Genomic DNA, 24,777 nt, shown 5'->3' on the forward strand with positions numbered 1-24,777 from the left:
CCACATGGGGGCAGCTATATTGTGTGTTGCAGTGATGATCAATCTGCATAGTACTCTTTTATTAGATAGGATAGAGGCCTGGTACAGGGGTGGGGGCCAGCTGGTTTGCCCTGAAGGGTGTCCCTGATCAGGGTGGGGTACCCTTGGGGCGTGGGGCGGCCTGAGAGAGGGGCCTGTGGTGGTTTGCAGGCCGGCCACGCCCCCTGGCAATGCAAGCAGAGGCCCTGGTATCTGGAATTTATTTTCCTTCTACAATTGAAACTTTGTAGCCTGGAGCAGAGCCAAGCCTGGGGCTCCCTCCAAGGCCCGAAGCCATTTGTGTTGGGGTTATAATTGAAACTTTGTTGCCTTCAGCGGGTGGGCCCGGCCAGGGTGTGCTGAAAGCTTTGCTTCCCCTGTTACAGGCAGCAACCCTGGCTTGCTCTCTCAAGCTCCATTCTGCCGCCATTTGTTTGAATTTGTTTACCTTCTATAATTGAAACTTTGTAGCTTGAGTGGAGGCTTAGGCCTGCAACGGCTGGCAGAAAGCTTGGCTTCCTCTGTTACCTAGGAAATCTTGCTCTCTGTGGCTGTAGCCATCTTGGTTTGGGTTAATTTGCATGCTCGCTCTGATTGGATCATGGGTGTGGCTTGTGGGTGTGTCGGAGGTATGGTCAATTTGCATATTTGTCTATTATTAGATTAGATATTTCTATCTCTCCCTCTCCCTTCCTCTTTGAAATTAAAAAAAATAAAAACTAACTAAATAAATATTCAAATGGCCCTTGGAAGAAAAAAGGTTCCCCACCCTTGGGATAGAGAATAAATTGAAGGGGGAGGGCTGTAGTAATTTTGAATGGGGTAATCAGGGTAGACCTCACAGGGAAGGTGGTATCTGAACAAACATAAGGGAGGAGGAAGTGATTCCTGGTTTTTGGGTTTTTTTTTTTTGCCCCTGGGCAGCTAGAAGGGGTAAGAACTGCCTTTTACTGAGGTAGGAAAGGCTGTGAGAGGAGCAGGTGTGGGTGTGGGGTGTAGCTGTGTGAAGCCTCCAGGGGGAGTGAGGACCCATTCCTTGGGCCTGATTTCTGCTTGCCCATCCAGGAGCCTCCAGAGGCCTGGCGTAGTACTTCCTCTGACCACTTGCTCGGCAGCACCCTGCTGGGCCTGTGTTCCCAGCTTCCTGCAGGGAACCTTGCCCATTCCCATCTGATTTTTCCTTGCCTGCATCTGCGTATCTTGGAATTTGCTCTTCCCCATCTTAAAAAAAAAAAGCAAAGACCCAAAATGGCTTTAATAAGACTATTGTGAAAACAGAACATACATATGCATATGCCTTCCTTGCACATTAAATGTTTACATTTTTAGGTATTCTACTTATTATAAAAAAAATTTAAGAAGTATTTTTATTGATTTCAGAGAGAAAGAGAGAGGGAGTGAGAGCTAGAAACATCAATGATGAGAGGGAATCATTGATCAGCTGCCTCCTGCACATCCCCCACTGGGGCTTGAGCCCACAACCCGGGCATGTGCCCTGACTGGGAATCGAACTATGACCTCCTGGCTCATAGGTTGACGTTCAACCACTGAGCCACACTGGAAAATACTGTATTTGTTCAAAGCATATGCATTTTATATAATTGCATTGAGTCTACATTTGAATTAGTGTTTTCAGTGAGTAAAGTAGGTTTATAGTTGTTTGTCTGGAAAAATATATAATACTAGAGGCCTGGTGCACAGATTCGTGCATTGGTGAGGTCCCTCGGCCTGGCCTGGGCTCTCTTGCAATCCGGGACCCTACCCTGGCCTGGGAGGGACTGCGGGAGGGCTCCAGGGCATGTCCGGCCCTCTGTGTCCAGTCCTGATCAGCCGGACCCCAGCAGCAAGCTAACTACCGGTTGGAGTGTCTGCCCCTTGGTGGTCAGTGCATGTCATAGCGACTGGTTGAAAGGTCGAATGGTTGGACGCTTATCGGTACATCAAGAATCTATACTAATAAAAGCCTATGTGGTCCTCGCGCGATGCCCTCATGTCATCACAAGATGGCTGTCCTCACATCATCACAAGATGGCTGGCAGGGGAGGGCAGTTTGGGGGCGACCAGGCTGGCAGGGGAGGGCAGTTGGGGGCGACTGGGCAATTGGGTGCGACCCGGCCAGCAGGGGATAGCAGTTAGGGGCAACCAGGCCTGCATGGGAGGGCAGTGGGGTGCGACCAGGCTGGCAGGGGAGGGCAGTTGGGGGTTATCAGGCTGTCAGGGGAGGGCAATTGGGGGCGAGACCAGGCCAGCAGGGGAGGGAAGTTGGGTGTGACCAGACCTGCAGGGGAGGGCTGTTGGGGGCACCCAGGCTGGCAGGGGAGCAGTTAGGGGCAATCAGGTTGGCAGGGGAGGGCAGTTGGGGGCGCCCAGGCCTGCAGGGGAGGGCAGTTGGGTGCGACCAGGTCAGCAGGGGAGGGCAGTTAGGAGCAACCAGGCCTGCATGGGAGGGCAGTTGGGGGTGCCCAGGCCGGCAGGGGAGGGCAGTTTGGGGCCATCAGGCCAGCAGGGGAGGGCAGTTGGGGGTGCCCAGGCCTGCAGGGGAGCAGTTAGGGGCAATCAGGCAGGCAGGCAGGTGAGCGGTTAGGAGCCAGCAGTTCCGGATTGTGAGAGGGATGTCTGACTGGACATCCCCTGAGGGGTCCCAGATTGGAGAGGATGCAGGCTGGGCTGAGGGACACCTCCCCCCTCCGTGCATGAATTTCGTGCACCGGGCCTCTAGTCTGTATATATAAAGCCAAGCGACTGGAACACTGGAACGACCAGAATGACCTGTCTCTATGACATGCACTGCGGCAGCCAACTGGCCGGATCAGACCCCACAACCTCCCGCGGCCCCTCCCCCCCGGCCAGCCACCCCATCAGCCCCACCCATCCAGATTGGGGGCAGGGCCAGTCATCCAACTGCCTGTGGCCTTCATAGGGGTGGGCTGGCCGGACCCCACCCATTCACGAATTTGTGCACCAGGCCTCTAGTAAATAATAATACAAGAATAAACTATACTTGGTATACTTAAAATTGTCAACTTACTTTGCCTACCCCTGTATTATAGTGTTTATCCATGTTCCTTCTCTTCACAATGATTAGAAATGGCCGCATAACATTTCATAAAATTGAGGTACTCCAATTATTTAACCTTTCTCCCATTGTAGGAAAAGAAAGTAATTCCATTTATGATGTTCTAGGATGAAATTGGCAAACATTTTCTGCAAAGGGCCAGATAGTAAATATTTTCTGCTTTGCAGGCCATCTGGTCTGTGTCCCAACCACTCACCCCTTTGTTGTAGGATAAAAACAGCAAATGGAAAGACATGGCTGTATTCCCATAAAACTTTATTTAGACAACAGGCAGCAGCTGGATTTGGTTTGAGCTATAGTTTGCCGACCCCTGCTCTAGGACACTACTGGAAAAATCTGTGCAACTCTGACGCTATGTTTAGGCAGCCATCGTGTTGTAGTGGAAAAAACACTACTCTGGCAGTCCTGGGTTTCACTCCCTATAGAACGAGGGCAATTCTCTGCTTCTTGATTCCCTGGTCAGAAAACGGAAATGAGAGTGAGAGATGCACATGGAGCTCCTTACTCAATATCTGGAAGGTAGAAGGACTGGTAAAATAGTTACTTGTTCCTTTTCTCATTTCCCCCATCCTTCCTCCATAGCTGAGTTTCCCATGCATCAAGAGTATTTTGTAGCTTTTGGTACGCTCTGCCACACTGTTTTTCAAGAACTTACTACCCCAGGATATTGTTACTGGTGGTGTGTACCTTTTCCTCCATAGCTTTACCAGCACTGCAGAATTTCTTTTTAAATGTTTCTTGGCCAAGTTAATAGTTACTTAGTGGTCACATGTGGAAGTTAATTTTAAGTAAGAATGTAATTTGTATTTCTCCAGCCCTGGGGGAAGATACACATTCTCTTCCAAGTGTTTGCACACTGCCATTTTAGTGTTTTTCCTACAACAGATTGGCACACTAGGCCGGCTATCTATTTTGTAAATAAAGCTTTGTTGGAACACAGTCCCATCCATTCTTTTACTCTTGTCTATGGCTACTTTCACACAATGAGGGCAGAATTGAGTAGCTATGACAGAGACATAATGGCTTGGAAACCTAAAATATTTACTGTTTGATCTTTACAGAAAATGTCTGTTTGTCCTGCTCTAGAGTAAACTATTTGCTCATTTATAAATCTGCTGCTGACTCCGTCTTAGACATCACACATCCACTTGGATGGCCTGAGTCTGTCTCCTTTCTATTGTGTGGCCATGGACAGTCTGTCCTTTTATCCCGGCCCATCTGGGCCACTTTCCTCCACAATCCTGGGAACCAGTGCCCTGACTTTGGGGAGCGTGATTGTTCATTTTATCTGTTCACATGCTAGTGCTTGAGCAGACAAAACTGCTGCTTCACTCTGCGAGTTACACATGCGAGGCTGCTGCTGTGGCCTGGCTCGTCCTGGTCCCTCTGTTTAAAGCTCCTTGGGTAACCATGGAACGCTCCTTGGAGTCTTGATTCCATAATTGTTGATTTCCTTCTGTTTGCAGGGATGCGTTAAGGCTTAGGGAATCTTGGACCGTTTGCCTAGGTGGCCCCAGTGTGAATCCAATGGGAGAATGGTGTTATAATTAAGGGTGCCATTCTGGGGCCAGATCTCCTGATTGTCTAATCTATATTGTGGCCATCCTGTATTGCAATAGAAAATGAGCATTTGGGTCTAATTTTGTCTCATAAATTGAGGGCCTTAACATTCTTTAAAAGGCAGGTGAGTCTTTGGGAGGGGTTGAGATTGAGTTGATTGTAGGAGGGAGAGTTGCCTATTGAGAGGGAGAAACCAAGGATGGTGTCCTGGCCTGGTTGCTGCCTCCTTCTGTGTCCGGAGACCTAGTCTAGAGGGTGTCCCCGCCAGAAAAGCTCAGTTTCGGGACCCAGAGTCCCTGGAGGCTAGGGGTAAAGAGAGGCATCCTTACTATTAATTGCCTGGTAAACTGCTGGTTGGACCCAGCGCTGGGATTCCTGGCGAAACCCTAATGTGACACGACCAGCCTGCGAGTGCGCTCTCTCCACGTGAAATGCCAGAATTGATAATGCCGAGACTCACAGTTCCCCCAAAAAACAATCCTACAGGGTGTTTTGGGCCAGGGTTTGTGCGAGTGTGTGGTTTTCCATAGTGTGCCTCAGTTGCTGGGACGTTTGCTTGAAACCGGCGGGCTGCCTAGTGCAAATGCGCCTGTTCCGAGCCTGGTGAGTCTGGTTTATCCTATCACCAGAGTCCTTCAGTGGCAGCCGCCCTAGTGGGTTGTAAGTGGTTGACCTGTGCCCAGAAGTGGTGGCCCGGGGGGAGCTGAGAGTCTCGTTCCCTAGTGCCCTTTTCCAAAAAATGAAGTGACTCACCTGTTAGTAGGAATCAGGAGGTCTGACCATCTGGCACTCCTGCCGCTGCTTGGGAGTCCGGAAGGACTTGGTTGGTGCTGGACCCCAAGACTAAGAGTCTCTAGGGGTTGGGGAGGCGGTGAGGAGAGGAGTGGAAGCTTCTCTTACGGATATCCCACACGGGCCACCAATGTGGAAGGTTAAAGTGGGTGGTGTGCCAGAAGGCTAAATAGCCATCAAGATGAAAGAAAATTGAATTTATTTAAGGAAAAGGGGATGGAAGATGGGGATATCTAAAAGAAAGGGCTATGCAGAGAAAAGAGTGTTAGCCGGGGACAAGCTGCCACTGCCCATTGCTCCCTTGCTTGCAAGTCTCATGGATTCCCCTAGAGCAGTGGTCTGCAAACTCATTAGTCAACAGAACCAGATATCAACAGTACAACGATTGAAATTTCTTTTGAGAGCCACATTTTTTAAACTTAAACTTCTTCTAACGCCACTTCTTCAAAATAGAGTCGCCCAGGCCGTGGTATTTTGTGGAAGAGCCACACTCAAGGGGCCAAAGAGCCACATGTGGCTCGCGAGCTGCAGTTTGCCAACCACGGCCCTAGAGGTTAGGGAATGCGTGCCTGTGGGGGAATGGCATGGACATGCTCCTTGGAGGGAGATCCGCACTTGATCCTTTGTGCTGAGGGTATTTGTCTGTCACTTGCAGGTGGGCATCTTAGGGGAGGTCTCAGGGGAAGGTCTTAGTAGAATATCCATCAGCTTTCCAGGTGCGCTCTGTCAGGGTTGTGGTGTCCACTGATTGGTCAGAGCCAGGGCAGGGGGTCATCAGTCACTGCAGGCGGTCCTGAGGCAGCCACAGAGGCACTTGTCTGGTTTTGCTGCTTTGCTGGGCCTGGAGCTAAAACACAGCTGAGGCCTAGATGTTGTCTTTAGGGAGGAAAAGGTCTGGGAGTCCAAACTGCATGACCAGGCATATGCTGGGGGAGGAAGGGTTACCCTGAGGGCAAGGTTCTTGTTTTCCCGGTTTTGCCCCTTGCTAGGCACCTGGGGCTTTCTGCCCTGGTGAGTTTCTGTACCTGGCCCATCGTCCTTGCCCTGGGGATCTAACAGGCTTATTTTCATCCCCGAAAAGGCTTGCCACCCAGGATTGGTTTAAGGAGCAGGTTTAAGAGTCCCCATAATCCACTCTGCTGTAGGCATTAGGCCGGGATGTGGTGTGGCTGGTGGGCCGAGGAAGCGCAGTTCAGGGAGCAGATTATTGTGCCCATTGGGGATTCTCGGCAGGAGGCTTTCTCAGAGAAGGTGACATTTGAGCCAGCCAGCAGGAGGAGGTTGGTTTGTCTTTGTTGGCCCTTCGCTGAGGAAGCCCTTTTTCTGTCTGAAGTTGAACTGCCCAAGGTTACCTGGTTTTGTGGGGGTTGGAAGGCATAGGCTTTGGGGTAAATGTTGGGTCTATCACTTCTGAGCTGTTCGTTGGGCAAGTGATCAATGTCTCCAAGCTCGGTTCCTTTATCCGTTATGTTGGGGCTGCCTGCACCCAGCTTACAGGTGAATGTAAAGGTTTACCGTGTATCTCAGGATGGAAAATTGGTAGCAGATCTGGCCTTTGGGTGTATTATGTTTGGTTAATGCAGAGTTGGCTGAAACACTTCCCTAAAAAGAGTATAATTAGGGGCTGTGGATGAAAGGGGCCACATACTAACCTGACAAGCTCAGGAGAGGACCTGCATGGCGGTCTGCAAACTCAAGAGACCTAAAGTAATCACAAAGGATGGTCTAAAATTAAACTTTAACTAAAAGCAGTTATGGTGGGCAGTTACATCAGTAAACATGACTAAGATGTGGCCTGGTTTACTGCCTGCTGGGGCCACCGAATATGTTATCTTCACTGACAAGGTCAACCTTTACCTTAACTGAGCCTATCTGTCTTTTTGCATCTATGATAACATACTCTTGAAATGTCTGGCTAACTTGTAACTTCCCTTTTCTGGACCCCTTGGGGCACAACCTAATGTGCCTGGACTCCAGGACAGATACCCTGCACTCACCTAAGTATGTGTCTATCATTTTACCTTTTATCCAATCCCAGGGGTTTCCCTGCTTTGCTTTCTCCCGCCTCTCTAATCTATCACCAATGGATTTCATGTAACCCACTTACATCCCTTTCCTTTGATTGCACTGTATAAATACAGATGTAACCCGCCATTCTCTGGAGCATTATCTCAATTTGTTGAGGTTCTGCTTTCCCGAATATGTTTGGCTCAAATAAACTCACCAACATTCTTTACAGGTTTCAATGGTTTTTTACGTTAACAGTGCCAACTAATTGACATGAAAATCTGAATTTCTGGCTTTTCAAAAAAACCTGGGAGATGGAGCAATGCTGTACTGGTGTTGCTGAGAAGTGCTGTCAGCTAGAGCTGAGTAGCAGCTGCCATCTCTAAAGGGGCATCTGTCTTGGTCCCCGCAGTCTCTGCCTCCCCCTCCTTCCCTGCCACATCACTCATTTGCATTCTCCACCTGACCCACAGGATTGGAGAGGTTCGATTTTGGTCATGTACATGCATGCCTCTAGAATATATCGGACAACCCTGTCTGCTCCCCCATTCACTTCTGTGTTCTTTCCATCTCTAAATTTGAAACAGGTTGGAAAACAAAATAGCACTAAACTCTCCATTGGGTCGAGAGAGCCAGGCATCCTAGATGCCTGCAAATGTGACAGTATAAATTCTGCCAGTGGTAAAAGGTGATGTGATGTACCTGACCTCTGCAAAGCTCTGAGGTGGGGTGTTGGTTATAGGGTGAGGGAAGATGGCAACATGACTAAGATGTGGCCTGGTTTACTGCCTGCTGGGGCCACCGAATATGTAATTGTCTACTGCAGGGTGGCTGTTTAGTCTGGAAAGGTAGACAGTACTGTTTCATTTTTACCCCCCTCCCCTATTAGAACTGCTGGGCAGTGGTCTGCAAGCTGGGCTTGGGGTAAATCCAGCCCAAGGTCTGTTTTGGTAAACAGCCCTGCCGATTCATTAATGTATTATCTATGCTGCTTTTGAGATACAAACGAAGAACTGAGTGGTTAGTGACTGACTGTATGAACCGCAAAGGCTAAAGGTATTTACTACCTGGCCCTTTACAGCAGAAGTTTGCCGACTACTGTTCTGTGGTACATTAGAGGTGCAGTTTATTCAGTGAGAACCAGAAACAAATAATCTGAGATAGTGCACAACAAGTTTATGCAGGGTTTGATGAAAATGCCTTGTGAACTACAACTTTGCAGGGTACATTGAAAGAATCATGTAGTATCATTGAGTGTATCATGTATTTGCTTTGGAATATCAGTGATTCTCTACCGAGTATTCACCTGCACTTCCAGATGTTACGGCCACTGTGTAGATAATTCAGCGCAGGTGAAGGAGATGGGAGCACAAGGGCATGGGCCAAACTTGGAACAGTAATGGTGGCAGGGGTGGCTCTCAGAGGGAAGAGCTGTGCTGGACAGGGCAGCAGAGAAAGGGATTGCAGTTGGAAGGGCATTGGGAACCAGGCACGGCTAATACTAAATTTGGGGGAGATAGTACAATATCCTTGTATGCTGCAGGAATTTTGTAAATGAGCAAAAAAAAAAAAAAAAAAAAAAAAGTTGACAGTGTGGGGAAAAGAGGGACAGTTGCTGGAGTATGTCCTTGAGCAGATGAGAGGAGATGGGATTCAGAGCACAGTGGAGGTTTAAGTTATTTAGCCTTTCTGAGCCTCAGTCACATCATCTGTGAAATGGGATAATCAAACCTACTTTAGGACAGAATTTTCTAATTGCCACTCTTGACATTTAGGCTAGATGATGCTCCGATGTGGGGCTCTCTTGTGCAGTGTAAGATGTTTAGCAGCATCCCTGGACTCTACCCACCAGATGCCAGTAGCATCCTCCAGTTGTGCCAAAAATGTCTCCAGATATTGCCGACTGTCCTTAGTGGGGTTGGGGGTGGGGTGGAGTGGGGGGGGTGGGGGGGTGACATCACCCTGATTGAGAATTGCGTATCTATACCCTTTCTTCAGTAGAGCCCCTTAAAGTAAACCTCTTGAACTATCTGTATTTGAGTGTGCCTGTTTCCTACTAGGAGCCTGACTGAGGCTGGAGTTAAGGACCTCCTAGTGTCAGACAGACTGTCCCCTCAGTATCTTCAGAAATCTGAAAGGGAAGTGAGTGTGGGTGGCTTTTCTACTCGGTTGTTCAGGGTTGGGGCTGGGTACTATCTGGAGTTGCCTTGTTACACCCACCCTTTGGAGAATCCTACTCTAGGTGTTGCTTTTGCTTGGGGGTGGGGTGGAGGAGGGGGGTGCTCTGGGCCAATATCTACCTGCTGCAGATATTTTCTTTATTGAAATTCACATAGCATAAAACTACTTATGGGTTTAATATAATTAAACCAATGAACGATTGTTAAATTATAATTTTAAAATTATAAAAATAACCATTTAAAAGTGAACAGTTCAGTGGCATTTAGTACATTCACAATGTCATACAACCACCACCTCTATAGTTCCAAAACATTGTCATCACCCCAAAAGGAAACCCCGTACCCATTAAGCAGTTGCGTTCTGTCTGTATGGGTTTCCTTATTCTGGTCCTTCCCAGCATTTAAAGCACAGTTCCCCTCTTTGCAGTAAACCCCTGGCCCCCAACTGTGGAAAGAGCACTGGGCCGAGAGTCAGGCAGACCAGGGTTCAGCCTCCCAGGTAGAGTGCTTTGCTGCTTGACCTTGGGCAGAATTCTTGGCATGCAATGGGTCCCCAAAGAGCGTTCGTTGCCTTCTTTTTCTTTTCTACCTTATACCTCCTAGTGCATTGCAAGGATTAGCCTTAGACCACAGAAATGCCTGGCATGACTTCACTTCTGCTGTTGCATGGAGAGGCAGGGAAATCCCACAGTTTAAGTGTATGTGTGGCCTTGATCAAGCCACCTAACTCTTCTGTGATTGGAAACAATGGCTACCTGGACCTCCAGGGTTGCTGCAAGGATTAGAGAAGGACTATGCATAGAGTGCATCTTGCTTGTTTTCCCCTCCCCAAATGCCATGGACCCTTTTCACCTTTTTACCCCCCAGGGCAGTGAACACAGAGGCCTACATTGAATTGGTTTGCCTTTGCTTTGGAGAGAAGGTAGCCAGTTGAAAGTAATTGTTAGAGCCGGAGGTCTTACGCCAATAACAATAATATCGTAGCTATCGTGTATAAAGTGCTTGGTCTGTACTTGGCACTGTGGCAGGTGTACAGTAAACATCCACTCATTTAGCAGACCCAAGAGGTGCAGAGAGTTTAAGTAACTTGCCCATGGTCACATAGCTGGTGGCGTAGGATTTGAACCTGGGCTGTCCCATTCTTAACCCCTGGAGGCTTGTGGTAAAAATTAATGTAGAGGCCTAGGGATTCTAGACATTCCAGACCACAGGGATGCACCTGAACCAGGTGAGTGATTTTCATGTGCACATGTGATTTCTGATTTCGAGCCCTCGGGGATCACTGCATTTCCCGACAGGTTTGTGGGTCTCTGGCAGTATTTCCTGGGGTGGCTTTACATATTTTATTTTCATTCTGATGGGGAATCTCACAAATTAAAAAGAAGCCTGTTCTGGCTGTTGACGAAGGCTGCCCTTGGAGAAGGAAGGAAGCAGGAAAGTGGGCTTTCACAGAGGAGTCATTTCTGGACTGGTAGTGATACTGTAGCTGCAGGTTTGTTACGGGGTGGAGGATGGGGGAGTGGGAAGGAGGGGTTTGAGAGTGAGCGAGATTCAGAGGTGGCTGAACCAGGAGCCAGTGGACTTGAAATTGAATCCCTCCTCAAGCACTTCCCATGGGACTGGCCTTGGATGAAGATCTTTCCTCTCTGAGCCTCAGTGCTCTGGTGAATGGACCACCTTTCCTTCTTTGTTAAGGACCAAAGGATGAAATGCCAGTTGCTTAATGGCTGAGTCCACACTTGAGGCTCAGCAGGTGGGTATGGGTGTGAGACTGGAGGATTCTTCCTGGCCCTGGCAGGGGTGCTGTGTTCTCCTCTTTGTCTCTTGAAGAAGATAAAGAGAGTGGTGGCTTTGATTCTCTGCCTGCCTGTCTCCAAGGGGGCCCCACGTTGGCAGGCTGCGGAGCGAGGAGGGCATGCGCTAATGTAGAAACGAGTGCACGGGGAAGGGAAGTGGCTGTCCCTGTCACGTGCAGTCTGGCTGGGATGAGGACTCATGATACCTTGTGACTTCCCATTAGTGCTCCTTCCACTGTCGGCCATGAGCCTCTCAGGCACGTCCTGCAGACGAGTGCTCCCAAGGCCGCCTGTGCTCCCTCCACCCCATGAGACCCCTTCTCTTAATCCTCATTCAGGGCTAGGATGGCCACAGGTGCCTGTCTGAGGTCAGGGTTGTCTCACTCAAGTGCGCTTTTCTCCTGTAGAGAGATGGCAGCCAGGGAGGGGCTGGTGGGCTGAGACCTGCACAACGTCAGGTTGTTTCTCTGTAGAGGACAGGCTTTTCTTCCTGCCACAAGAGAGGCATTGATAAAAATTATAATCATGGCCGAAAAACCGGTTTGGCTCAGTGGATAGAGCGTCGGCCTGCGGACTGAAGGGTCCCGGGTTCGATTCCGGTCAAGGGCATGTACCTTGGTTGCGGGCACATCCCCATTAGGGGGTGTGCAGGAGGCAGCTGATCGGTGTTTCTCTCTCATTGATGTTTCTAACTCTCTATCCCTATCCCTTCCTCTCTGTAAAAAATCAATAAAATATATTAAAAAAAATTATAATCATGGCCTGACCAAAAAAACAAACAAACATTGCAAGGTAAGGCAGGGGAGTCTGTTGATGTCTCATCCCAAAAAAGCAGTGGTGGCAAGATACCTTAGAAAACATCTAGGATCATTGTGTGTGTCATTAAGGGTAGGTGCTAAATTCTTGCTATTCAGATGCTAGTCAGGAACCAGCATTGGCATCACCTGGGAGCTGTGAGAAATGCAGAGCCCCAGGCCCCACCTCAGACCTGCTGAATCTGCCTTTTCACAACACCCAGGGGGTTCGTGTGCACAGGGCAGCTTGAAGATTGCTGCACTAAAAATGGATCCTAGTGAGGTGATGGAGATTTTTATTTTCTTTGTACATTTACGATCAGAAAAAACAGCAAAGGCATTTCAGGCGGGGGTGGGGAGGACCTTGTCAGGTTTCCAGCTGGCATTGCCCAAGGGCAAGTGGGGTTGTTGGGTGCAGTACTTGGGAAAAGGAAGAAAGCAAGCCTGACTTCCCTATTCTGGTGTTAGAGAAGAGTAGAAACTAAACCTGCTGAACAAAGAGCAGGACTTATTGATAGACACAGGTGTCAGGAGAGATGTTCCAGGGCCTTGGGCGGGTGGGGTCTCCGTCATGAGTGACACTTCAGGATGGCCTCTTGTCTGGTGGGAGCGATGTGTAGGCTGTCCTTTCTCAAAACCTCTTCCTGAAAAATAACAGTGGCAACATTTGGGAATCAGCTGTATTACTGTGTCCGCAGAGTATCTATGACTGGTTTTATCTCCAGGCCTGTGTGGTGGGAGTTCTAACTCAGGCATTTGAGGGGCACGGTCTTGAGTCAAGGTCACAGTTCCACCAGTTAGTATTCAAATTAGAACAAAAACTGAACCCATTATCATGATCCACGAGACCCTTTGTGATTGGCCCCTGCCCGCCTGTATGGTCTTTACTTCCCTTTTTTGCTTACGTTACAGCAGACTTCCTTCTGGGCCTGGAAAGCCAGAAGCCAAGTGTGTTCCTGCCTTCTGGCTTCTACTCTGGATGTTTGCTCTGCCTGGAACCCTGGTCGCCCATACCTTTCCATGGCTGCTCCTCTCCTTGCTCAATGTCACCCGGGCAGAGAGGCCTTCCATGACTGCCGTGGCTGACATGGCCCTCTTGCTTCCTCCCTGTCTCATCAGCCCATTTGGTTTTTCTTCCTGGTAGGACTCTCTAACATCATCTCATTTATGTCTTTACTTAGGTTCTCTTTGTTTATTCCTAACAGAATTTTTGCTCCATGAGAAGATGGCTCTTTTATAGCACTTAACTCCTGTGTCCCCAGCCATTAGAATATTGCCTGGCACACAGTTGAAGTTAAATAAATACTGAATGAGCCAATGCACACAGTTGTTTGTCCTCTCTGAGATCCAGTTTCCCCATCTGTGATATGGGAATCTAATACCTGGCTCTCAGGGTGGTTGTGAAAATTATGACATAATGAATGCAGAGTACTCAGTTGAGTGCCTGGTATGCAGGAAGTGCTCAACAAGGTCACAGTTGTTATCCACCGGGTGGCCCTGGGATGACTCAGATGAATCGCTGACCATGTCTGAGGTGATGCCCTGCTAGTGCTCCCTGGTGAAGCCCGAGTGGAGCTGCCCAGGGAAGAAGCAGCTTGGTGGCAGCTCAGGACCTGCGATGTGGAGCATCTGCTCTTGGACCTCTGACTCTGAGCCTCCTTTGAAACAGCTGCATTCTGTGTGAGGTGTATCATAACAGGTGGCCGTGTCTCTGTTGGTTAGAGTCACTGGGCCTCCTATGGAGGATCAGATGCAGCTCTGACAGTGTCCTGTCTGGGACTTAAAGAGTCCTTGCCCAGACCTCTCTGAGTGGAAGTTCCGTGTATGCCATGTGTATCAGTTGTGAAAGCTTTTGGCTGCAAGTAACAGCCCAACGTACAGTGTTTTGAACAAAAGGAGGTCTTCGTTGTGTCAGAGGTAGTAGATTTCTAGCAAAATGACATCAAGGCTGGTGTCTTTGTGATTCTCTTGGCTTTCCCTCCAGGCTTGTTGTTTCATGGCAGCAAGATGCTGCTGGGCCCCACCCAATGTGTTTATGATTAGCATAAAGGATGGAAGAAGGAAGGAAGCCATTAATATCTTTTCTCTTATCAGGAAGGCATAATTTTCCCAGAACCCTCCCAGTGCACTTCTGCTTACATCTCATTAGTAGAACTTCTTAAGGTCAGCCTTATGAGAGGCTTGGAAAGGAGTAATTAGGTATTGCAGTGGCATGGGAAAAGGGTGTTGGAGATGATGGTGAGATCCACCAATGAGCAGTGCCTGCATATTAGGAAATGTATGTATGTGTACATATATATATATGTATGTATGTATGTATGTATATATATGTGTGTGTGTGTGTGTGTGTGTATGTATTTAAATATATTTTTATTGATATTTGAGAGGAAGGGAGAGGGAGAGAGACACGGAAACATCAATGATGAGAGAGAATCATTGATCAGCTGCCTCCTGCACTCCCCCTACTTGGGATCGAGCCCGCAACCTGGGCATGTGCCCTTGACTGGAATCAAATCCTGGACCCTTCAGTCCGCAGGCTGATCCATGAACCAAACCAGCTAGGGCAGGAAACCTATATTTTAAATTAGACCATTGGTTCTCAACTGGGGATAATTTTGCTCCCCATAGGGCATCTAGAGGCATTTTTAAAAAGTATTATTTTTTTATTGCTTTTTACAGAGAGAGGAAGGGAGAGGGAGAGACAGAGACATCCATGTGAGAGGTATACATCGACCAGCTGCCTCCTGCACACCCCCTGCTGGGGACTGAGCCTGCAACCCAGGCATGTTCCCTGACTGGGAATCAAACTGGCAACTTTTTGGTGCAGGGGAATGACAACCAACTGAGCCACACCAACCAGGGCTAGAGACGTTTTTGTTGCCACAACTAGGGTGTGCATGTGTGTACGTCTGTGTGCATGTGCACACTAATGTATTTAGTGGGTTGAGGCCAGGGATGCTGCTAGTCGTCCTACAATTCATAGGATAGCCTCTACCATCTGGCCCAAATGTCAGTTGTGCCAAGGTTGAGAAACCCAGAGTTAGACTGTTCCAGACACATTCTTCAAATTTGGGGACCATAGTTTAGATGCTTTCCCGGTTGCAGGGACCGAGAAATGGTCAAATTTCATTGTGATGATGTAGATTATTGGTGCCGGTCTGGATTTTATTAAAGAGAAGGCTGATCCTAGTTGGGGACAGCTATATACTGTATGTCAGAAAGTCTTACTAGAAGGCTAATGTCAAACAGAACTAATTAAGCCTTGTTGCATTTCAGGATCACAGAACAATGACATGAAAAGACAATTTCTGCTGGAGCGACTGCTGGATGCCGTGAAACAGGTAAGAGGAAAGCTCATGTTTGACCTTGAGATCAAGTAATAGTGTTAGAGAATTCAAGGAGAAGTCATTTCTGTCCTTCTATATAGACAGACTTACTCTCATGTTGTATCTGGGAACAGTGAGGCCAGTAGTTTCCCCCAGAAGATGAGAGAGCAGGGAAGGCGATCAGAGGTAGGGACAGAGGTGTTCCTCTCTACAGCCCTCCGGGGGGACCCCATCCTTCAGGGGTGTCCCTTAGAGAAGGGTGTTGATGTGGGTTTCAACTCCTATGGGTACGTACCAGCCATGGTGGTTGGGTTAGGACTTGGTGAGCATGAGAACAGAGACGAGGAGGAATGAACCATGCCCAGGATCGATGGTGTAGATCCTTCAGATGGTCTCTACTCTGGTTGGTTGATGCTATTTTGATGCCTGGTTTTTGGCTGGGTGGGAAGTGAGCTTTGACATGAGCTGGCTTAAGTTTGCTTGTCTGCATATACCACATGCATCATTTATTGCACATTCAACATGTGCTAAGCCCTCTGCTAAGTGCTTTGCATTTAATCCTTCCAGCCACCTTGTGAGGTAATTCCTACAATTATTTCCATTTTATGGCTAAAGAAACTGAAGCTCAGAAAGGCCCAATAACTTGCTTAAGGTGTCACAGTTAATAAGTAGCAAGCAGAGCTAGGATCCAGCCCTGGGAATTCTGGGTAGCTCAGAAGGGGTGACTGACAATCATATGCATGTAATCACAGTATAGGGAGATAGGAGATAAATACTTTAATAAAGGTGTGTGTTACGTGTTGATTGTGTTAGGTGTTAGGTGAGCTTGGAGACTTCACCATCTGCCCAAACTTCAAGGTGTCCTGATACAGTGCAAACAACACAGGCTCAGGTGTAGCTGAGTCAAAGGCCAGTTTCATTTCTTCCCAGCTGTGTGTGCTTGGGCAATTCATCTAGCCTCTCTGGGCATCCTTTGCTGTAATCTGCTCACTGATCTCCACAGGGCTGTTGAGTGAATTGCATTTATTAAAGTAGGTAAAGGCCTGGCCAGTTCCTGGTCCACTGTAAATTTAGAGCACACATATTTGTTTCTTCTTTCTTTACTCCAAAAATGGAAAATATGACAAGAAGCACTAGCCAGTTTGGCTCCATGGATAGAGCATCGGCCTTCGGACTGAAGGGTCCCGAGTTCGATGCTGGTCAAGGGCACATGCCTGGGTTTCGGGCTTGATCCCCAGTAGGGAGCATGCAGGAGGCAGCCGATTAATGATTCTCTCTCATCATTGATGTTTATATCTCTCTCTCCCCCTTTCTCTCTGAACTCAATAAAAATATATTTAAAAAAATAAAATAAAATATGACAAGAAGATGAGGAGGCAAGTGGAACCACTTTAAGTATAGTAGTTAAACAGAAATAAATTGGATCTTATGCCCAGATCTTCCATGATTGGTATTATTATTTTGGGGGAGCGAAAGTGTTGTATATGTATGCCTTTTAACCAATTTTGAGTGCAAAGTTCTATAAGTTTTGACAAATGTATCACTTAAAAAATATATAATAAGTTCAGGAATCTTGTAAGCCTGCTACCCACTCTTTAAAAGAGAAGAGTGGATAGTGGTGATGGGTGCACAATATTGTGAATTGAATTGTATAACTAGAAATGGTTAAACTGGTAATTTTATGCTTTCTATATTTTACTGCAATTAAAAAAAAAAGGAGGACAATTTGCTTTTGTTTGTACCCACCCTGGGAAAAGTGTCACTCAGCACAACCAGACGACTTCTTTGGAGCATAATTTTTTTTTATTCTCACCCAAGGATATGTTTTTATTGATTTTAGAGAGAGGAAAAGAAAGAGCGGGGGTGGGGGAAAACATTGATGTGAGAGAGACACATTGATCAATTGCCTCCTGAACATGGCCCCGACCAGGGATTGAACCTGAAACCTAAGGATGTGCCCTGACCAGGAATTGAACACACAGTTTTTTGATGTACAGCACAACGCTCCAACCAGCTGAGCCACCTGGCCAGGGAAGAAGCGTGATTTGTACTGTCATAATTTCTAGCCATTCATAACAACCTTGGGCCCTGTCAAAAGGCACCCATCATTGCAGATTTGTGGAAGTTTTAATTATTGCCTATTAGGAGCCCTGTGTTATGGACAGCCAGCTGCTGACACATAAAGTTTCCTAGATAATGTGCAAAAGCTGTGTGCTTCTGTTTTCCTCTTAGCATTGTTTTCCCACAAGGCTCACTCTGTACAGTGGGAGGGAGATAAGGACTTCCTGTAAGTGGCGGCTGGAAGGCTGGGTGTCCACTGTCTTATGTCTTGGGCTGACGCCCAGGGCAAAGGGACGCCCTGACTCGGCACCCAGAGTTTCTGGCCCTGTGTCTCCGGCCGACCCTGAGGCCTGTGTGGACTGTTTTGTGACAGTTGAGTGTCCCATCCCAATAGCTGATCTCAGCGGCTTCTTTTTCTGTTCAGTGCCAGATCCGCTTCGGAGGGAGAAAGGAAATCGCCTCGGATTCTGACAGCAGGTAAATATGTTGCTTCTACAACCATTTGCCTTCAAGAGCATAAAGGTGGCTAGAGGTGACCAGCTTCTGTGGTCGCCTCTGCAGCCAGTGCAGTGAGTAAGTCTGGGTGGCCTGTAGCCCGTCCGGGCAGTGTCTGCTCTGACGTATTCCCAGCTTCCCACAATTCTCCTTCTTGGAATCTACTGAGGGAATTACTTGAAATACCTGCTGCATAAAGTTACTTACAGGGAAATTTATATTGATGAAAACTTGGAAATTTAAATGCTTGACAGTTGGGAAATGGTTAATAAAGTATAGTGCATCAGTAGAGTAGAATATTATATAGCCATTAAATTGATGTCTGTGCAGAATTTTTTTAAAACAATATATTTTTATTGATTTTAGAGAAGAAAGGAGAGGGAGAGATAGAAACATCAAGGATGAGAGAGAATTATTATTTTTAAAAAATATATATTTTATTGATTTTTTACAGAGAGGAAGGGAGAGGGATAGAGTTAGAAACATCAGTGAGAGAAACATCCATCAGCTGCCTCCTGCACACCCCCTACTGGGGATGTGCCTGCAACCAAGGTACATGCCCTTGACCGGAATCGAACCTGGGACCTTTCAGTCCGCAGGCCGATGCTCTATCCACAGAACCAAACCGGTTAGGGCAAGAGAGAGAATTATTGATCACCTGCCTCCTGCACACTACCTACTGGGGATCGAGCCTACAACCCAGGTATGTGCCCTTGACAGGAATCGAACCTAGGACCTTTCAGTCTGCAGGCTGACGCTCTATCCTCTGAGCCAAACCAGCCATGGCTGTGCAGAATTCTTCTAAAGCAGAAAATGTATATGTAGAATTAAAAATGATATATTTAGTAAAAATAATGCGAGCAGGATATAAAATTATATGGATGCAAAGTGATCCTAGTTATGTTAAACAACTCTGGCAAAAAAAAAATGTACCAAAATGTGAACAGAGGTATTATTCCAATATTAATTGGAAACCTTTATATTTCCTGATATTTTTAATATATTTTTTAAAAAGGAGAGTCATTTATTTATTTTTAAAATTTATTTGTTGATTTTAGAGAGAGGAAGGTTAGAGAGAAAGAGAGAAACACCTCTTTGTTGCACTTATTTATGCATTCATTGGTTGTTTCTTGGATGTGCCCTGACTGGAGATCGAACCCACAACCTTGGAGTATTGGAACAATACTCCATTTGACAACTGATCTAACCGGCCAGGGTCTGTTTTTCATATTTTATACTGTGATTGTGTTTCTTTTATAATTTAAATAAATTCCTAAAAGTTGCCATTGACCTTCACGACCCAGGAAAGGCTGACATAATCACATAAATTTGTAACATTGGGAGGCGACACAAAGGTTTGGGCAACGAGGAGAGACAGGCATTTGCTGGAAAGGCTGTGTGAAGTCAGCAGCGCTGACTCATGCCCTGCCGCATGGAGAGTCAGGAGGCACGATCCTGCAAAGGAAGCAAAGGGAAGGGGACGCCTTGCTCAGCGCGCATCTCATCCTGGAGGCTTTCCACATCCCGCACCCTCTCACCCCGACCCACCCAGCTCCCACTTCTCTGTCCTCTCACACCCTTGTTCTCTGTGACACTTTGTCCCACGGCATCCTAGTAGAGCCGTGGGGACCATTTGAAACTAGTGCATATTTAAGATGGTACCCTGTCCCTTATAAATCTGTCCCTCTTTGTTTTCCCCCATAACACTTATCACCAACTCGCACCGCACGATGTGCTTTTCTAGTCCCGTACCGTAACGTCAGCTCTGTGTGGGCATGATGTTATTATGCTGTCTTGTTCACTGACGTAGTCGTAGTCCCTAGAAACATCTAGAAGGTGCTCAGTGAAGATGCGTGGTCTGGTTGAGTGTGTACATTGCATCGCACCATAGTCAAGTGTTTAAATAACTGTGCCACCACAAGCTTTGAGGGAAGAGGGCAGCTTCTCCATTTTTTTTTTTTTACTTCTCAGCGTTTTGCACAAACATTTTATGCCTGTCACGCATTAGGTTCTCAGTGTACGTTTGTGGCATTAGATCATTAGACTGAGGTATTGCTTCAGTGCTCCCAGCGGGCTGTTAGTGTGCCCTGGCAGGCTGGCACGAGAGTGCATGGGCTCTCAAGGCCTGGCTTTGAATCCCGGCTCCTCCTCTTTTCAGCTGTGTCCCTTGCCTTAACCTCCCTGAGCCCAAGAATTAGCTCTACTGTGATACTGTGATTTACAAGAAAGACAGACATTTGTTCTTTGTCCCCATTTCTGGTGCTGAGCTCCTAAAACCCCTGGGATTTTCAAAGTGATGATATCCATAAAGGTGTCTTAATATTCACCATAGTGACTTTTGGAAAGCACCAAAGGTTAGGGACTGGTTTCCAGGAGAACCATATGATTAGAGGGTTGGAACTTCAGTCCCACACCCACCTCTGGGGAGGGGAGAGGGACTGGAGATTGAGTTCCGTTGCCAATGGCTAGTGATTCAATCATTTATGCCTGTGTCCCGAAGCCTCCATGAAAACCCAAGGACAGGGTTCCGAGAGCTCTGGGTGGGGAACACTTGAGTGCGGGGAGAGGGGCCCTCTCTGAGAGAGCTGGTAGCTCCACGCCCTTCCCACGCACTTCACCCTGTGTCCTTCTTCCATCAGGCTGCTCCTGAGTTCTGTCCTTTCCTAATAAACTGGTGATCTAATAAGTAAGATGTTTCTCCTAGTTCCGAGAGGCCCTCTAGCAAATTAATCAAACCCAAGGATGGGCTCATGGGAACCTCTGAGGTACATAGCTGGTCAGTGAGAAGCACACGGAATAACCTGGAGTTGCGTCTGTCGCCTGAAGTCAGAGGCTGGTGCAGTCTTGTAGGACTGAGGCCTTAACCCATGGGATCTGACACTGTCTCCAGGTAGATGTGTCAGAATTGAGTTGAATTGTAGGACACCCAGCGATGTTGGAGAATTGCTTGGTGTTTTGGGGAAAACCCAAACATCGATATCCACCTAGCCAGTTGTGAGGATTATGTTACATGCTGTGTGTAAAATGCCAGACATGTAGGAATTAGTTTTATTCCATACTAGAGGCCCAGTGCATGAAATTCGTGCACAGTAGGGTCCCTAGGCATGGCCGGTGATCAGGGCCGACTGGGGTCTTCCAGCTACCGGCTGGGGCCTCCCTTCCCCCGCTGCCGGCTGGGGCCTTCCTTCGTTCCGTGCCGCCCTCTGGTGGTCAGCGCATGTCATAGCAGCGATCGAACTCCAGTCTCCCGGTCAAGCTCCCGAGGGGACACTTTGCATATTAGCCTTTTATATATATAGATAAGGAGGCCCTTGCCCCTCAGGGAGTGAAGTCTGGCTGGGATAGATGTTACTCAGCTTGTGACCCCTAACCATGCAGGTAGTAGACTGCAAATAGGTGGAAGGGCAAAAGTGAATTAGCGAGCTTTGTTACTCTTCTTTTTTGCTGGCAAAGGAACAGTTGAAGATGGATTTCTTTCCATGTAACTCTGGGCAGAGTTCTCAGTCTCTGGAAAATGGAACTTGTTTACATGTCTCTTCCCACATCATGTCCTCCAGGAATCTAAGCCCGTGTGTCCACTAAGAAGATAGAAATAACTGTAAGAGGTTTTCCATGAAAGACCAAGTGTTATCTTCGCATGCATTTCACATTTACTGCCTTAGGAAAAGTTTTAGGCAGGATGTGAGGTGTTGGCTTGTGATTGCAGCTAGAGAGCGCAGCTGGTCGGATGGACAGCAGTAGGAACCTCTGTAAGAATGTCTGCCAGGGCTCAGTGGTAAAAAGCAACAGAAATCTGTTCCTGTTGTGGATATTGTGACCTTAGGGATTTGATGGCAGGCCGGGTTTGGGTACAGGAAGGAGTCAGGCAGCTGTAGAAGGCTAGAAGCTGGAAATAAGAGTTCAGAAATGGTCTCCTAGAAGGAATGGTGATCCAATTAAGGCCATCGTTGATGAAGTGAACACCAGCTGTTTTCCGACTCTCTCCTCCTGCTTAAGGTTGGCATTCCAGGAAGGAAGCACCTGATCGCTCAGTCTCACGTCACTTGGCCACCTCCTGGCCACTGGCAGAAGGATCCGGCTGAAGGAGTTTCTTGGGACCCCTATGGCTTGTGTAGTGCAAAGATGTCTACTTGGGTTCACCATCCCATCAAGATAGTATCCAGGGAAGAAGAAATTAATCTTCAAAATGGCATCCGGGTGCTGTTAGGAAGGTGGATAAATACAGGGTGGCCAGCATGCCCAGCAGTTGTCCCCTGTTACTGCTCTATCGGGATGATAATCTGTCTGTGCCAGCCTTGTCTGGTTTAAAAATGCTGATGTCTGTGTCATCAGTCCCATTTGATCCTCAAAAGAACCCCAGGAGAACAAGAGGGGGATACATTTTCGACTTTCACAGGCATACAGGTTTGGAGGCTGGTCACTGGTGCAGCATTTATTTGCCATTTCCTGGGCACATGCCTCGGTTCGGTGGGGCGCATGGTAGTAGAACGGGACTTGATGTTCCCAGTGTGGTCCTTGCTCACTGACACTACATCCCCTTTTGTTTTTCTAGCAGAGTTTCTAGCAAGTACTTAACATTATTTTAAGTGTTAAAAGTCACTGCATTAAATTCCTTTCAATGGCCTAGTGGCTCAGTTACTAGTATTTTCCTTTAAATTCTCTTTGTCTTACTGATATTGGGGGAAAGACTTGGTTTGGTGTTGATTATATTAAGTTGAATTAGATGAAATTGCCAATATTTGATTGTGTTTGACCTATAAAAATAACAGCATCATACAGTTCAGAATAATAATCTCTAACAGCCCTTTCTCTTCAAGCAGAGTGTGTGGGTTCCAGGCTCAGTCTCCCTTTAGGGCTCTCTAGAGCCCATCATGCACGCTTTCTATTTGCAGTAGCAGTAGAGTTTTCCTTGTAACACAGGTTTATGTGAAAAAAGTGAGTCAAATTCAAGACAAGTAACTAATACATATCCTCAGATGTGACGAAAGTGGCAAGGTGTTTGTGACTGGAGTTTGGGAAGAGTGCTGGTAGGACTGAAGCTGATGTTTGGTTTTTGGGCCCACATGGTGCACAGTATTTAGCTGCTAAAACCAAAACGCCAAGTGTGAGTGAGTGTGAGTGTGCAGGCCCTCGTGGGAGAAAGATTTGTTTGATCTTGCAGATTACTACGGGGCAAGATGCAACCGCCCTCACCTGAGTGTGAAACAACATTTGCATGAAGGGGAATGACAGGCAGGGCTAGCTTTTTCCTATCAGATTTTGTCCTTAGAAACCTCAGAGGAAGTGGCAGCAGGCGCTGGGCTCCATGATGCATGTTTCTCTTCGCCCTTCCCTTCCCTTCCCTTCCCTTCCCTTCCCTGTTCCCTTCCCTTCCCTTCCCTTCCCTTCCTCTTCCTCTTCCTCTTCCTCTTCCTCTTCCTCTTCCTTTTTTAAAAAAATATATATTTTATTGATTTTTTACAGAGAGGAAGAGAGAGGGATAGAGAGTTAGAAACATCGATGAGAGAGAAACATCGATCAGCTGCCTCCTGCACACCCCCCACTGGGGATGTGCCCGCAACCAAGGTACATGCCCTTGACCGGAATCAAACCTGGGACCCTTGAGTCCGCAGGCCGACGCTCTATCCACTGAGCCAAACCGGTTTCGGCTACCTTTCCTTTTTTAAATACGGAACGCTTCACTAGTTTGGTGTCATCCTTGTGCAGGGGCCATGCTAATCTTCTCTGTATCGTTCCAATTTTAGTGTATGTGCTGCCGAAGGTGTGCGCTCTCTTCGTCCTTTTCTGTTGGCATTGTTTTCTGCTCTGTTTTCCCCTCAGAACAAAGGCCCATTCTTGTGCTTCATTAAAATTACTCACATTCTGTCAGTCAGCCTTGGCCTGTGGAGAGGCTGTAGCATATCTCTTGATATGATGGCCCAAGAACGCAGCAGGCCCTGGGTTTCCTCAAAGACAAGGTACGTTATAGTTCCACAGAAGCATCTTCCTCCCACATGGAATTACAGAATGTGATCTGGAAGTTTTCCTTTGGAATTATGAATAGCAACCCAAACTACAGGGCAGAAGAATGAGCGTGGACTTCGGAATTCAGACTTTGAATCCTGGCATTGCCGTCCTGGCTCGTGTTGGACCGTGGGCAAGTTTCCGGCCTTCTTGTGCCTCAGTGTCCTCATCCGTAAGCAGGGATAGCAGTACTAACGTTTACTTCATAGAGCTGCTGAGTTAGTTCATGTTGGAACGGGGCCTGGCAGCTAGTAAGTTCCAGCTATTGTTATAGTCATCAGAGTTTTATGTCTTGACACTTGGCAAATAAATATTCTCTGCACACTGGGTCTCTTTGCCATTATGGCTTGGGGATGCATCTCGGAACATTTAGAAATTGTAAGTTTTGACGACCCTTTCATTTGACTGTCAGAAGAAATCAGAGAAGATCATTTTTTCTCCTCTACAAGCCTTCCAGGGAAGAGGGATTGTTTTGGTGATTTTTCTGTACCTGTTGAGGAATTAGGAACATTTTTGAACTTTTTAGAAGGAAATCAGCTGCCCTTTGCTATTCCCTGATGTCATTCTTAGCTCAGTGTATTCCTCGGGACACTTATGAAACCAGATGGCTTTTCCAGGCATTCCTTTGCCTCTGATAAATGTCTCTGAATCTTCATCATGTGATTTTTA

The 24,777-nt window shown here is 47.3% G+C and overlaps 1 protein-coding gene and 1 non-coding gene across 2 annotated transcripts in view; one reads left to right on the forward strand and one right to left on the reverse strand.

Annotated features, from left to right (window-relative positions):
- Positions 1 to 24,777, forward strand: part of SNX29 (sorting nexin 29) — a 452,780-nt gene that overhangs the window by 10,473 nt on the left and 417,530 nt on the right. Inside the window, exons 2-3 of the mRNA XM_054714743.1 lie at positions 15,500 to 15,564; positions 18,035 to 18,087. Of these exons, the coding sequence (XP_054570718.1) occupies positions 15,500 to 15,564; positions 18,035 to 18,087 (118 nt within the window). The remainder of the gene's footprint in view (positions 1 to 15,499; positions 15,565 to 18,034; positions 18,088 to 24,777) is intronic.
- On the reverse strand, positions 23,768 to 23,874 carry LOC114231610 (U6 spliceosomal RNA). Its single transcript, XR_003617597.2, has one exon. It is a non-coding gene; the product is annotated as a U6 spliceosomal RNA (small nuclear RNA).

The sequence above is a fragment of the Eptesicus fuscus genome, chromosome 4 (assembly GCF_027574615.1).
Source record: "Eptesicus fuscus isolate TK198812 chromosome 4, DD_ASM_mEF_20220401, whole genome shotgun sequence".
NCBI lineage: Eukaryota > Metazoa > Chordata > Mammalia > Chiroptera > Vespertilionidae > Eptesicus > Eptesicus fuscus.